At 48.3% G+C, this 15541-nt stretch overlaps 1 protein-coding gene across 1 annotated transcript in view; it reads left to right on the forward strand.

Moving 5' to 3' along the window:
• Positions 1-15541, forward strand: part of LOC139536746 (peripheral-type benzodiazepine receptor-associated protein 1) — a 169963-nt gene that overhangs the window by 108354 nt on the left and 46068 nt on the right. The window contains exons 6-12 of the mRNA XM_071337341.1: positions 373-543; positions 4328-4411; positions 4691-4780; positions 5147-5269; positions 10256-10360; positions 11169-11219; positions 15152-15172. Coding sequence (XP_071193442.1) covers positions 373-543; positions 4328-4411; positions 4691-4780; positions 5147-5269; positions 10256-10360; positions 11169-11219; positions 15152-15172 — 645 coding nt within the window. The remainder of the gene's footprint in view (positions 1-372; positions 544-4327; positions 4412-4690; positions 4781-5146; positions 5270-10255; positions 10361-11168; positions 11220-15151; positions 15173-15541) is intronic.

Here is a 15541-nt window from a genome sequence, read left to right on the forward strand (position 1 = left end):
TTCTCTTAGTCACTTTGTTTGACGCAGCTCTGTTAGGTGGGGAAAGATGCTCAGATCCAATTAGCTGAAGCTCTTTTTCAATCTAGCCGTTAGGCAAGGAAAATAGATTAGTCGTGGAACCTCGATTTGAATGAAGGGCTTTGCACCTCTGTCTGACAGTCTAGGTTGTATTCGGCCTAGTGTTGCTGCTTTAGCCCTACAGAGCCACTTCTGAGTGCTGTGCTTCATTACGTTGTCTTACGTAATACTCCAGGTGTCAAGGTCTGTCCCTGCCTTACCCCATTCTTTAGCTTCTTTAATCTATAGGCCTAGCAGGTCAGCTTTAATTATTAAGGCATGATTGTGTTCCTCCATGGTTGGTGCCTCTGACAGGTTGCAGCAGAGACCCAACTCTTGGCGTTAAATGAGGCTCCAGCCAGGTGTGAGGAGACTCCCAGAGAGGAGGAGGGGCCGCGAGTGATCCCAACTCCGCCGGGCCCCGCCCCCACCCCGAGCCACTCCCACCAGAAGGAGCACACAGAAGATCAAAGACTACAGTTGCTGGTAAGAACAGATACATTAATATCACACACACATTATATCCGCACTCACCTCATACAGTCTACAACCCTGTCACGGCTAGCTATACAGACACACTCACCTCATACAGTCTACAACCCTGTCACGGCTAGCTATACAGACACACTCACCTCATACAGTCTACAACCCTGTCACGGCTAGCTATCTATACAGACACACTCACCTCATACAGTCTACAACCCTGTCACGGCTAGCTATCTATACAGACACACTCACCTCATACAGTCTACAACCCTGTCACGGCTAGCTATACAGACACACTCACCTCATACAGTCTACAACCCTGTCACGGCTAGCTATACAGACACACTCACCTCATACAGTCTACAACCCTGTCACGGCTAGCTATACTGACACACTCACCTCATGCAGTCTACAACCCTGTCACGGCTAGCTATACTGACACACTCACCTCATACAGTCTACAACCCTGTCACGGCTAGCTATACTGACACACTCACCTCATACAGTCTACAACCCTGTCACGGCTAGCTATACTGACACACTCACCTCATACAGTCTACAACCCTGTCACGGCTAGCTATACAGACACCTCTTGTTGGAGACTTGGCTGAAATGGCATTGCTAATTGGACTAGTGCAGTCAGTAAGCCTACTGCTGAATATTGAGTGCTGGCTAAACCCGTTATGATATGGTTGCTTGTGGTCTGAAGGGTGGCTTTATCAATGCATGAAGATAAACCAAGTGTTAATGCTACGGACAGACAATGGTGAGAAAACAGGTCACAGGTCAAGCGCTTTTTTTTAATGATCTATATTGTCTTCCTGCGTCCGTGTCGTCACTGTAGAGGACTCGCCCACATCGCCCACCATTAAGCTGTTGTGTTCATTCAGTCAATTAAACTGAGTCAATAAGTCCGTATGCTCTGTGTGGCGATGGAGGCTGAAATAATCAGATTCCTCTGTTTGCTGCTGGGAGACGGGGGCGCGGCCTAACTGACTATGCATGTAAACTGCATTTAGAATAAAATAAGAATGTTAAGCTTGGTAAAAAACCTTGTAACCATGAGGTCAGAGGTCAATGTGGAATTAAGGACTTACATTTTATGTTGGATCCGAAACAGATTGATCGTGATTCGTGCAGACACTTTTTTGGCAAACACAAAAATGATATGATAATATGCTTTGGGATCTGATAAACAGGACAGGACATGGTATCATAGACATGCATGGTACTCTAGTCGGATAGGCCTCTGTCTTTACTCACAGAACAGAGTACATGTGCACGATGGCGTTACGGTCTGATGTCAAATAGGCTTTTCACATTTATTATTTATTTACGAAACAACACAAACAATAACAACAACACTCAAAGCTCCTACTTCAACCACAGCGTTGTGATTTCAGTGGTACAGATATGGAGTTGGATAAGGATGTTTCTGATGCACAGGCCTAGTCTCTGTAACGTGACCTGATATAGAGTTGGATAAGGATGTTTCTGATGTGCAAGCCGTGTGACAGTGACATGATAGGAAGTCAGTTAAGGATGTTACTGATGCGAAGGCCTAGTCTCTAATGTGACATTATAGGAGCAGTTATGGAGTTGGATAAGGATGTTTCTGATGCCTAGGCCTAGTCTCTGTAACGTGACATGATATGGAGTTGGTTAAGGATGTGTCCGATGTTTATTTAGTTTGTTTTATTTCACCTTTATTTAGCCAGGTAGGCAAGTTGAGAACAAGTTCTCATTTACTACTGCGACCTGGCCAAGAATAAAGCATAGCAGTTCGACACATACAGCAACACACGGTTAAACATGGAATAAACAAAACATACAGTCAATAATACAGTTGAAGAGAATCTATATACAATGTGTGCAAATGAGGTAAGAATTGGGATGTAAGGCAATAAATAGGCCATGGTGGCGAAGTAATTACAAGATACCAATTAGACACTAGAGTGATTGATGTGCAGAAGATGAATGTGCAAGTAGAGATACTGGTGTGCAAAGCAGCAAGATACATACATAAATACAGTATGGGGATGAGGTAGTTGGATGGGCTATTTACAGATGAGCTATGTACAGGTGCAGTGATCTGTGAGCTGCTCAGACAGCTGGTGTTTAAAGCTAGTGAGGGAGGTAAGAGTCTCCAGCTTCAGTGATTTTTGCAATTCCTTCCAGTCATTGGCAGCAGAGAACTTGAAGGAAAGGCGGCCAAAAGAGGAATTGGCTTTGGGGGTGACTAGAGAGATATACCTGCTGGAGCGCGTGCTACGGGTGGGTGCTGTTCTGGTGACCAGTGAGCTGAGATAAGGGAGGGCCTTACCTATCAGAGACTTGTAGATGACCTGTAGCCAGTGGGTTTGGCGACAAGTATGAAGCGAGGGCCAGCCAACGAGAGCATACCGGTCGCAGTGGTGGGTAGTATATGGGGCTTTGGTGACAAAACGGATGGCACTGTGACAGACTGCATCCAATTTGTTGAGTAGAGTGTTGGAGGCTATTTTGTAAATGACATCGACGATGTCGAGGATCGGTAGGATGGTCAGTTTTACGACGGTATGTTTAGCAGCATGAGTGAAGGATGCTTTGTTGCGAAATAGGAAGCCTATTCTAGATTTAATTTTGGATTGGAGATGCTTAATGTGAGTCTGGAAGGAGAGTTTACAGTCTAACCAGACACCTAGGTATTTGTAGTTGTCCACATATTCTAAGTCAGAACCGTCCAGAGTAGTGATGCTGGCAGGTGATGCTGGCACACCTGCTGACAGGTGTGGGCAGCGATCGGTTTTACTTGTATTTAAGAGCAGTTGGAGGCCACGGAAGGAGAGTTGTATGGCATTGAAGCTCGTCTGGAGGTTAGTTAACAGTGTCCAAAGAAGAATGATGTGCAGACCTAGTCTCTGTAACATGACATTCTATGGAACAGATATGGAGTTGGATAAGGATGTTTCTGATGCGCAGGCCTCGTCTCTGTAACGTGACATGCTATGGAGTTGACTAAGGATGTTTATGAATTGCAGGCCTCGTCTCTGTAACGTGACATGCTATGGAGTTGACTAAGGATGTTTATGAATTGCAGGCCTCGTCTCTGTAACGTGACATGCTATGGAGTTGACTAAGGATGTTTATGAATTGCAGGCCTAGTCTCTGATGACATGAAATGGCTTTGGATTAGGCTGTTTCTGATGCGTAGGCCTGGTCTCTGTAACGTGACATGATATGGAGCAGGTATGGGGTTGGATAAGGGTGATTCTGAATTTCAAGCCTAGTCCCTGTAACGTGACATAATATGGAGTTGGATAAGGATATTTCTGATGCGTAGGCCTGGTCTCTGTAATGTGACATGCTATATGATTGGATCAGGATGTTTGTGATGTGCAGGCCTTGTCTCTGTAACGTGACATGCTTTGGAGCAGAGATGGAAAAGAATGTTTCTGAATTTCAGGACTAGTCTCTGTAACGTGACGTTATGAGTTGTATAAGGATGTTTCTGAATCGCAGGCCTAGTCTCTGTAACGTGACATGAAACGGAGTTGGATTAGGCTGTTTCTGATGCGTAGGCCTGGTCTCTGTAACGTGACATGATATGGAGCAGGTATGGGGTTGGATAAGGGTGATTCTGAATTTCAAGCCTAGTCCCTGTAACGTGACATAATATGGAGTTGGATAAGGATATTTCTGATGCGTAGGCCTGGTCTCTGTAATGTGACATGCTATATGATTGGATCAGGATGTTTGTGATGTGCAGGCCTTGTCTCTGTAACGTTGTGGTGTCTTGTTTCAGGAATGTGAGCTGAGCAAGAAGAGAAAAGAATGTGAAAACTTGGAACATGAAGTTAGGAAGAGACAGAAGGGATGTCTGGATTTGGTAAGGGTCCCTCGTCCTATCACCTGCCTGTTAACTACTGTACTCGAGGTGCTACTCTCAGTGGACCAGGTGCTGGGGCGCTGGTGGAGGGAGAAATTCCTCTGCTATAGAATGAATGAAACAGTATCAACCACATGAAGGTTCCATTCATTCTATCCCAGGCATTACACTGAGCGCGGCCTCAGATTTATTATTAAAGTGGCACCAGCCTCCACTGATTGCAACAGTATAGTTACCACTGTACTACGATGTAGTTACTAAAGCTACTCCCTCTGACAGGAGAGCCAGCTTGAGGATGAGCGAGGCAAAAATGGGCATCTAGAGGAAGAGGCGGATCTCCTCAGGAGGAAGGCACAGCTGCTCGACCAGGTCAGTCTCTATTCTAATCTATTATATTCCATGCCATTCTATTCCATTTTATTCTATTCTTTGAGGCCCTCGTAGGCTTTGTGTTGTTTTTATGACAGAATGAATGTACATTATGGTTCAACTGGAACCCTCAACTGTCTTCTCTGTCATGACCCTTCAGTAGACTGGAAGGGCTCCTGTTTTCTGTGTCTGTCCTCCTCCTGGTCTTGAGGAATGACAGTACTCATGTCCAGTGTCTCTATCGCTCCCTCTCTCTCTTCTCTCTCTCTCTCTCTCCCCACCCCTCCCTCTCGCCCCCACCCCCTCCCTCTCCCCTCCCCCCCACCTCTCGCTCTCTCTCCCCCCCACCCCATCCCTCTCTCTCAGACCTGGGTTGAGAATGAGGAGCTGAGAGAGCACCTCTCTGAAGTGACCGCTCAACGTGATTCAGGTCTCAAGGAGAACCAGAGACTCCGTGTCAAACTGGAGAACCTAGAGCAGGTCCTGAAGGTACAGGCTGATCTCTAGTGTAGAGCAGGTCCTAAAGGTACAGGCTGATCTCTGGTATAGAGCAGGTCTTAAAGGTACAGGCTGATCTCTAGTGTAGAGCAGGTCTTAAAGGTACAGGCTGATCTCTAGTGTAGTACAGGCTGATCTCTAGTGTAGAGCAGGTCCTAAAGGTACAGGCTGATCTCTAGTATAGAGCAGGTCTTAAAGGTACAGGCTGATCTCTAGTGTAGAGCAGGTCCTAAAGGTACAGGCTGATCTCTAGTGTAGAGCAGGTCCTAAAGGTACAGGCTGATCTCCAGTGTAGAGCAGGTCCTAAAGGTACAGGCTGATCTCTAGTGTAGAGCAGGTCCTAAAGGTACAGGCTGACCTCTAGTATTGAGCAGGTCTTAAAGGTACAGGCTGATCTCTAGTGTAGAGCAGGTCCTAAAGGTACAGGCTGATCTCTAGTGTAGAGCAGGTCCTAAAGGTACAGGCTGATCTCTAATGTAGAGCAGGTCCTAAAGGTACAGGCTGATCTCTAGTGTAGAGCAGGTCTTAAAGGTGCAGGCTGATCTCTAGTATAGAGCAGGTCCTGAAGGTACAGGCTGATCTCTAGTGTAGAGCAGGTCTTAAAGGTGCAGGCTGATCTCTAGTGTAGATCAGGTCCTGAAGGTACAGGCTGATCTCTAGTGTAGAGCAGGTCCTAAAGGTACAGGCTGATCTCTAGTGTAGAGCAGGTCCTAAAGGTACAGGCTGATCTCTAGTATAGAGCAGGTCTTAAAGGTACAGGCTGATCTCTAGTGTAGAGCAGGTCCTAAAGGTACAGGCTGATCTCTAGTGTAGAGCAGGTCCTAAAGGTACAGGCTGATCTCCAGTGTAGAGCAGGTCCTAAAGGTACAGGCTGATCTCTAGTGTAGAGCAGGTCCTAAAGGTACAGGCTGACCTCTAGTATTGAGCAGGTCTTAAAGGTACAGGCTGATCTCTAGTGTAGAGCAGGTCCTAAAGGTACAGGCTGATCTCTAGTGTAGAGCAGGTCCTAAAGGTACAGGCTGATCTCTAGTGTAGAGCAGGTACTGAAGGTACAGGCTGATCTCTAGTGTAGAGCAGGTCCTAAAGGTACAGGCTGATCTCTAGTGTAGAGCAGGTCCTAAAGGTACAGGCTGATCTCTAGTGTAGAGCAGGTCCTGAAGGTACAGGCTGATCTCTAGTGTAGAGCAGGTCCTAAAGGTACAGGCTGATCTCTAGTGTAGAGCAGGTCCTAAAGGTACAGGCTGATCTCTAGTATAGAGCAGGTCCTAAAGGTACAGGCTGATCTCTAGTATAGAGCAGGTCCTGAAGGTACAGGCTGATCTCTAGTGTAGAGCAGGTCTTAAAGGTGCAGGCTGATCTCTAGTGTAGATCAGGTCCTGAAGGTACAGGCTGATCTCTAGTGTAGAGCAGGTCCTAAAGGTACAGGCTGATCTCTAGTATAGAGCAGGTCCTAAAGATACAGGCTGATCTCCAGTGTAGAGCAGGTCCTAAAGGTACAGGCTGATCTCTAGTGTAGAGCAGGTCCTAAAGGTACAGGCTGATCTCTAGTATAGAGCAGGTCCTAAAGGTACAGGCTGATCTCTAGTATAGAGCAGGTCCTAAAGGTACAGGCTGATCTCTAGTGTAGAGCAGGTCCTAAAGGTACAGGCTGATCTCTAGTGTAGAGCAGGTCCTAAAGGTACAGGCTGATCTCTAGTATAGAGCAGGTCCTGAAGGTACAGGCTGATCTCTAGTGTAGAGCAGGTCTTAAAGGTACAGGCTGATCTCTAGTATAGAGCAGGTCCTAAAGGTACAGGCTGATCTCTAGTGTAGAGCAGGTCCTAAAGGTACAGGCTGATCTCTAGTATAGAGCAGGTCCTAAAGATACAGGCTGATCTCTAGTGTAGAGCAGGTCCTAAAGGTACAGGCTGATCTCTAGTGTAGAGCAGGTCCTAAAGGTACAGGCTGATCTCTAGTATAGAGCAGGTCTTAAAGGTACAGGCTGATCTCTAGTATAGAGCAGGTCTTAAAGGTACAGGCTGATCTCTAGTATAGAGCAGGTCTTAAAGGTACAGGCTGATCTCTAGTGTAGAGCAGGTCTTAAAGGTACAGGCTGATCTCTAGTATAGAGCAGGTCTTAAAGGTACAGGCTGATCTCTAGTGTAGAGCAGGTCTTAAAGGGACAGGCTGATCTCTAGTATTTTGTTGCCACACTTCCAAGTTGTTGACTCCCCAGAGCCAGGTTCACTTTGACAACAAATATAGTCGTGTTGTCATTTCTAAGTCGTGTCGCTAGGCTGTCGCTAGGCTTTATTCAGACGGTAACTGTCATGCAAATGACCGCCTGTCTCACGGTATTTTCTCCCCAATTTCGTGATTTCCAATTGGTAGTTACAGTCTTTTCCCATCGCTGCAACTCCCGTACGAACCCGGGAGAAACGCAGGTCGAGAGCCATGCGTCCTCCAAAAACACAACCCTGCCAAGCGGCCCTTCTTCTTGACACACTGCTCGCTTAACCCGTAAGTCAGCCGCACCAATGTGTCGGAGGAAACACCGTCCAACTGACGACTGAAGTCAGCGTGTTTGCGCCTGGCTCGCCACAGGGAGTGGCTAGAGCTCGATCGGACAAGAACATCTCGGCCGGCCTAACCCGGAGGACGCTGGGCCAATTGTGCGCCGCCTTATGGGTCTCCCGGTCACGGCCAGCTGCGACACAGCCGGGGATTAAAACAGGGTCTGTAGTGACGCCTCTAGCACTGAGATGCAGTGCCTTAGACCGCGATGCAGTGCCTTAGACCGCGATGCAGTGCCTTAGACCGCGATGCAGAGCCTTAGACCGCGATGCAGAGCCTTAGACCGCGATGCAGTGCCTTAGACCGCGATGCAGTGCCTTAGACCGCGATGCAGTGCCTTAGACCGCGATGCAGTGCCTTAGACCGCGATGCAGTGCCTTAGACCGCGATGCAGTGCCTTAGACCGCGATGCAGTGCCTTAGACCGCGATGCAGTGCCTTAGACCGCGATGCAGAGCCTTAGACCGCGATGCAGAGCCTTAGACCGCGATGCAGTGCCTTAGACCGCGATGCAGTGCCTTAGACCGCGATGCAGAGCCTTAGACCGCGATGCAGAGCCTTAGACCGCGATGCAGTGCCTTAGACCGCGATGCAGAGCCTTAGACCGCGATGCAGTGCCTTAGACCGCGATGCAGAGCCTTAGACCGCGATGCAGAGCCTTAGACCGCGATGCAGTGCCTTAGACCGCGATGCAGTGCCTTAGACCGCGATGCAGAGCCTTAGACCGCGATGCAGTGCCTTAGACCGCGATGCAGTGCCTTAGACCGCGATGCAGTGCCTTAGACCGCGATGCAGAGCCTTAGACCGCGATGCAGTGCCTTAGACCGCGATGCAGTGCCTTAGACCGCGATGCAGAGCCTTAGACCGCGATGCAGAGCCTTAGACCGCGATGCAGAGCCTTAGACCGCGATGCAGAGCCTTAGACCGCGATGCAGTGCCTTAGACCGCGATGCAGTGCCTTAGACCGCGATGCAGTGCCTTAGACCGCGATGCAGAGCCTTAGACCGCGATGCAGTGCCTTAGACCGCGATGCAGTGCCTTAGACCGCGATGCAGTGCCTTAGACCGCGATGCAGTGCCTTAGACCGCGATGCAGTGCCTTAGACCGCGATGCAGTGCCTTAGACCGCGATGCAGTGCCTTAGACCGCGATGCAGAGCCTTAGACCGCGATGCAGTGCCTTAGACCGCGATGCAGAGCCTTAGACCGCGATGCAGAGCCTTAGACCGCGATGCAGAGCCTTAGACCGCGATGCAGTGCCTTAGACCGCGATGCAGTGCCTTAGACCGCGATGCAGAGCCTTAGACCGCGATGCAGAGCCTTAGACCGCGATGCAGAGCCTTAGACCGCGATGCAGTGCCTTAGACCGCGATGCAGTGCCTTAGACCGCGATGCAGAGCCTTAGACCGCGATGCAGTGCCTTAGACCGCGATGCAGAGCCTTAGACCGCGATGCAGTGCCTTAGACCGCGATGCAGAGCCTTAGACCGCGATGCAGAGCCTTAGACCGCGATGCAGTGCCTTAGACCGCGATGCAGAGCCTTAGACCGCGATGCAGTGCCTTAGACCGCGATGCAGAGCCTTAGACCGCGATGCAGAGCCTTAGACCGCGATGCAGAGCCTTAGACCGCGATGCAGTGCCTTAGACCGCGATGCAGTGCCTTAGACCGCGATGCAGTGCCTTAGACCGCGATGCAGAGCCTTAGACCGCGATGCAGAGCCTTAGACCGCGATGCAGTGCCTTAGACCGCGATGCAGTGCCTTAGACCGCGATGCAGAGCCTTAGACCGCGATGCAGTGCCTTAGACCGCGATGCAGTGCCTTAGACCGCGATGCAGAGCCTTAGACCGCGATGCAGAGCCTTAGACCGCGATGCAGTGCCTTAGACCGCGATGCAGTGCCTTAGACCGCGATGCAGAGCCTTAGACCGCGATGCAGTGCCTTAGACCGCGATGCAGTGCCTTAGACCGCGATGCAGAGCCTTAGACCGCGATGCAGTGCCTTAGACCGCGATGCAGTGCCTTAGACCGCGATGCAGTGCCTTAGACCGCGATGCAGTGCCTTAGACCGCGATGCAGTGCCTTAGACCGCGATGCAGTGCCTTAGACCGCGATGCAGAGCCTTAGACCGCGATGCAGAGCCTTAGACCGCGATGCAGTGCCTTAGACCGCGATGCAGTGCCTTAGACCGCGATGCAGAGCCTTAGACCGCGATGCAGTGCCTTAGACCGCTGTGCCACTGGGGAGGCCTCACTTTTACATTTTATTTATATCATATTTTTCTCGAACGATTGCCAAGTGAGTGCGCACATGGAGCGGCTATTCTGTGTTGAGTGTAAATGTGTCTGTGACCGAGTGTGTAAACTATAGAGTAATTATGTAAGCTCTGTGTGGTTACATTAAATTGATTTCTCCTTTGATGCTTGCAGCATATGCGAGAGGTCGCCGAGCGGAGGCAGCAGCTGGAACTAGAACATGAGCAGGCACTGGCTATCCTCAAGTTCAAACAGAATGAGATCAAACGACTACAGCGGGTGAGACGGCAACACCACACATTGCCTCTGGTCCTCTGGAGCTCAGTTGGTAGAGCGTCTGCTAAATGGCATACATTACTGTCCTCTCTCTCCTGCCTCCTACACAAGAACCACTGCCCAGCCAAACGCCTGTTCTCTCTCTCCCCTGCCTCCTACACAAGAACCAATGCCCAACCAAAGCTTGTCCTCTCTCTCCCCTGCCTCCTACACAAGAACCACTGCCCAGCCAAACGCCTGTTCTCTCTCTCCCCTGCCTCCTACACAAGAACCACTGCCCAGCCAAACGCCTGTTCTCTCTCTCCCCTGCCTCCTACACAAGAACCACTGCCCAGCCAAACGCCTGTTCTCTCTCTCCCCTGCCTCCTACACAAGAACCACCGCCCGGCCAACGCCTGTCCTCTCTCTCTCCTGCCTCCTACACAAGAACCACTGCCCAGCCAAACGCCTGTTCTCTCTCTCCCCTGCCTCCTACACAAGAACCACTGCCCAGCCAAAGCCTGTCTTAAATATAAGGAAATGCTCTCAGCTATACAACCAGAACATCCAAGCAACCCTGTTCCCAGAAATCACTAAGCAACATCCAATCACCTCAAATTACATTTTTCGGCTTCACTTTTATGATGTGTATTAAAGACTTTGTCCAGTAGGAGGTAGCTGTTGGGTGCAACGTTTGTTGGTTAGTTCTGGAGGGAACTATTATGAGAGATGTGAACTAAGTAACTGAAGAAACAAAATATTTGCGTGCATTGAATTACACTTTGTGAGTAGAATCATTTAAATAAATAGTGTTTATCTTTCCATTCAACAGGCTGAGTTTTTCGCCAAGAGGGAGCATGAGGGAGTGGTACAGATGCTGGAGGTAAGTCTGATCTGGTTGTTGTAGTTCTGTGGTGCTGAGGTCTGGTTGTTGTAGTTCTGTGGTGCTGAGGTCTAGTTGTTGTAGTTCTATGGTGCTGAGGTCTGGTTGTTGTAGTTCTGTGGTGCTGAGGCCTGGTTGTTGTAGTTCTATGGTGCTGAGGCCTGGTTGTTGTAGTTCTGTGGTGCTGAGGTCTGGTTGTTGTAGTTCTATGGTGCTGAGGTCTGGTTGTTGTAGTTCTGTAGTGCTGAGGTCTGGTTGTTGTAGTTCTGTGGTGCTGAGGTCTGGTTGTTGTAGTTCTGTGGTGCTGAGGTCTGGTTGTTGTAGTTCTGTGGTGCTGAGGTCTGGTTGTTGTAGTTCTGTGGTGCTGAGGTCTGGTTGTTGTAGTTCTGTGGTGCTGAGGTCTGGTTGTTGTAGTTCTGTGGTGCTGAGGTCTGGTTGTTGTAGTTCTGTGGTGCTGAGGTCTGGTTGTTGTAGTTCTGTGGTGCTGAGGTCTGGTTGTTGTAGTTCTGTGGTGCTGAGGTCTGGTTGTTGTAGTTCTGTGGTGCTGAGGTCTGGTTGTTGTAGTTCGGTGGTGCTGAGGTCTGGTTGTTGTAGTTCGGTGGTGCTGAGGTCTGGTTGTTGTAGTTCGGTGGTGCTGAGGCCTGGTTGTAGGGATCACAATATAGTTGCCAAATCTAGGAAAACCAAAGTTCCAAAGACTGGGCCTAATATGGTGTATAAGAGGTCATACAAGAAGTTTTGTAGTGATTCCTATGTTGTTGATGTAAAGAATATTTGTTGGTCTGTGGTGTGTAATGAGGAGCAAACAGACGCTGCACTTGACACATTTATGAAACTACTTATTCCAGTTACTAATAAGCATGCACTAATGTTGGCTAATGAGACTGAGGTGAAGTCGCTCTCTTGCGGGTAACGTGTCAATATTCAATATGTTGATACAACAGCAGTTAAGATGGGGAGAAGTCTGTCCATAATAAAGCTCTGCTCTGCCTTCTCAACATCACTATCAACAAGGCAGGTCCTACAGGCCCTAGTTTTGTCGCACCTGGACTACTGTTCAGTCGTGTGGTCAGGTGCCACAACTGTTCAGTCGTGTGGTCAGGTGCCACCTTGGAAAATTACAATTTGCTCAGACCAGGGCAGCAAGGCTGGCCCTTAAGTGTACAAGGAGAGCTAATAGTATCATGTAAATTGTTCATGGCTCAAAGTGGAGGAGAAGTTGACTTCCTCACTACTTGTTTTTGTAAAAAGTGTTGACAGGCTGAATGCACCAAGGTGTCTGATTAAACTACTAGCAAACAGCTCAGACACACATGCATACCCCACGAGACATGCCACCAGAGGTCTCTTCACAGTCCCCAAGTCCAGAACAGACTATGGGAGGTGCACAGTACTACATAGAGCCATGACTACATGGAACTCTATTCCACATCAGGTAACTGATGCAGCAGGAGAATCAGATTTAAAAACAGATAAAAATACCCCTTATGGAACAGTGGGGACTGTGACGAGACACACACACACACAGCAACAGACATGCATACACACACACTCTATACACACACGTACATTATAATATTGTTATATTTTGGTTTTATACATGTTATATTGTAGATATGTAGTGGTGTAATGTTATATGATGCAAAAAAGTGTTTGGTTGATGTAAGTGCCTTAATATGTTTGGACCCCAGGAAGAGTAGCTGCTGCCTTGGCAGGAACTAATGGGGATCCATAATAAACCCCAGGAAGAGTAGCTGCTGCCTTGGCAGGAACTAATGGGGATCCATAATAAACCACAGGAAGAGTAGCTGCTGCCTTGGCAGGAACTAATGGGGATCCATAATAAACCCCAGGAAGAGTAGCTGCTGCCTTGGCAGGAACTAATGGGGATCCATAATAAACCACAGGAAGAGTAGCTGCTGCCTTGGCAGGAACTAATGGGGATCCATAATAAACCCCAGGAAGAGTAGCTGCTGCCTTGGCAGGAACTAATGAGGATCCATAATAAACCCCAGGAAGAGTAGCTGCTGCCTTGACAGGAACTAGTGGGGATCCATAATAAACCCCAGGAAGGGTAGCTGCTGCCTTGACAGGAACTAGTGGGGATCCATAATAAACCCCAGGAAGAGTAGCTGCTGCCTTGGCAGGAACTAATGGGGATCAATAATAAATACAAATACAAAATAAATATATAGTATACAGCCATAATGTTGGCTAACGAGACTGAGGTGAAGTAGCTCTCTCGCAAGTAACGTGTCAATATTTGTCCAAGCCACAATAGCTAGTGGAAGTCACTCTCTCTGTCTCTCCCCAGAGGAGTGTGTTAGTTTAGAGTCTGTCAGTGTGGCTCTAGGAAGGCACACAGTCACACGAGAAGTAACGCTCTGATTAGATGGAGCTACATCATGGACTATTCAACCAGACATGTCTCATCACCCCAACACGCACTCTCATCACCCCAACCGATGCTAAACAAAACAGAGTATAAATATTTAATATTGCTTTTCTCTCTCTCTCTCTCCTCAGTCAGTAGACAAAAGACTTCCCTTAGTGGCTGATGCAGTGTGAAAACCTTATCAGTCCTTTGTGTAGTTTACCCAGCTGTCAGCATAGAGACGTTATTATAGCACCAACTTGCCCTCGTCTGGTTCTAGCTATCACTTACCTGGCGGCTGGATAATGTGACAGTTGGAAGTTTTAACAGATGACTGTTATGCTAGCTTACCTTCCTTGTCAGGTTTATTTATGCGTATATGCTGCGGCTGGGAAGTGCCAGAGTGTTTAGTGTACTTTTCAAAATATAATGAACCCGCATGGCCCGTGACAACTATATTTTATTAATATTAAGACTTACAATATTATTGTTTGTCAGGATCACTGGCTCAGTTCAAATCCTCATCCTGCTGACTGGCTCCCAAAGACATAACAATGAAAGAAAATCCAACAACCTGATCGTCTTAAAGAATGGCTTATTTAATATGTATATTGTTATTGCGTGTGTATAGCCTTTTGTCTGTGATTGATTGTGTGTAAAGAATTTTCTCTGTGATTACATACTGTGTGTGTGTGTGTGTGTGTGTTTAAATTAAGTGTGTACATATTCTATTCTAGGACTGGATTCAGCATGTGTTGCAGAGGGAGTTGGTACAGTACTGTTACTCTCTGATTGGTTGGAATTGCTCATGAACTATTCCTCCTACTCTCTATTTTTCTGTCTCTCTCTCTCTCTCTCTCTCTCTCTCTCTCTCTCTCTCTCTCTCTCTCTCTCTCTCTCTCTCGATCCTTCTCTCTCTCTCTCTCTCTCGATCCTTCTCTCTTCCTCTTTCTCTCAAAACAATAAAACATCACTTGTAAAAGCCCGCTGTCTCTCTCTCTCTCGATCCTTCTCTCTTCCTCTTTCTCTCAAAACAAAAAAAACATCACTTGTAAAAGCCTGCTCTCTCTCCTTTCAGAGGAGAGAAGTTTGGTACGGAGGACAGAGAGAGACATGCTAGAGAGATCATAGAAACAGACAGAATAGAAGTTTGGTACGGAGGACAGAGAGACATGCTAGAGAGATCATAGAAACAGACAGGCTAGAAGTTTGGTATGGAGGACAGAGAGACATGCTAGAGAGATCATAGAAACAGACAGGATAGAAGTTTGGTACAGAGGACAGAGAGACATGCTAGAGAGATCATAGAAACAGACAGGATAGAAGTGTGGTACATCGCACAGAGAGACATGCTAGAGAGATCATAGAAACGGACATGATAGATACTGTATCTATCTATGACAGACACAGCCTTCTCTCTGAGGACCTGGACTCTGATTGCAGTGTGATTTTAGCCTAATAACCATGTGTTCTTTCCTCCACTGTTACACAAGCATAAGTTTGTTTTTAAATTGCTTGTTCTTCTGTGCTTTTTGTTCTTTCTTTTCCCGCTAACCAGACTACATTGGACTCCATGCAGGTACCAGCAACAACCTCGCCCAACCTCGACCACCCCGTTCCCAACCTCAACCACCCCGTTCCCAACCTCAACCACCCCGTTCCCAACCTCAACCACCCCGATCCCAACCTCAACCACCCCGTTCCCAACCTCAACCACCACGTTCTCAACCACCACGTTCCCAACCTCAACTACCACGTTCCCAACCTCAACCACCACGTTCCCAACCTCAACCACCCCGTTCCCAACCTCAACTACCCCGATCCCAACCTCAACCACCCCGATCCCAACCTCAACCACCCCGTTCCCAACCTCAACCACCACGTTCTCAACCACCCCGTTCCCAACCTCAACCACCCCGTTCCCAACCTCAACCACCCCGATCCCAAC

The sequence above is a fragment of the Salvelinus alpinus genome, chromosome 13, assembly GCF_045679555.1.
Source record: "Salvelinus alpinus chromosome 13, SLU_Salpinus.1, whole genome shotgun sequence".
In the NCBI taxonomy this organism is placed as follows: domain Eukaryota; kingdom Metazoa; phylum Chordata; class Actinopteri; order Salmoniformes; family Salmonidae; genus Salvelinus; species Salvelinus alpinus.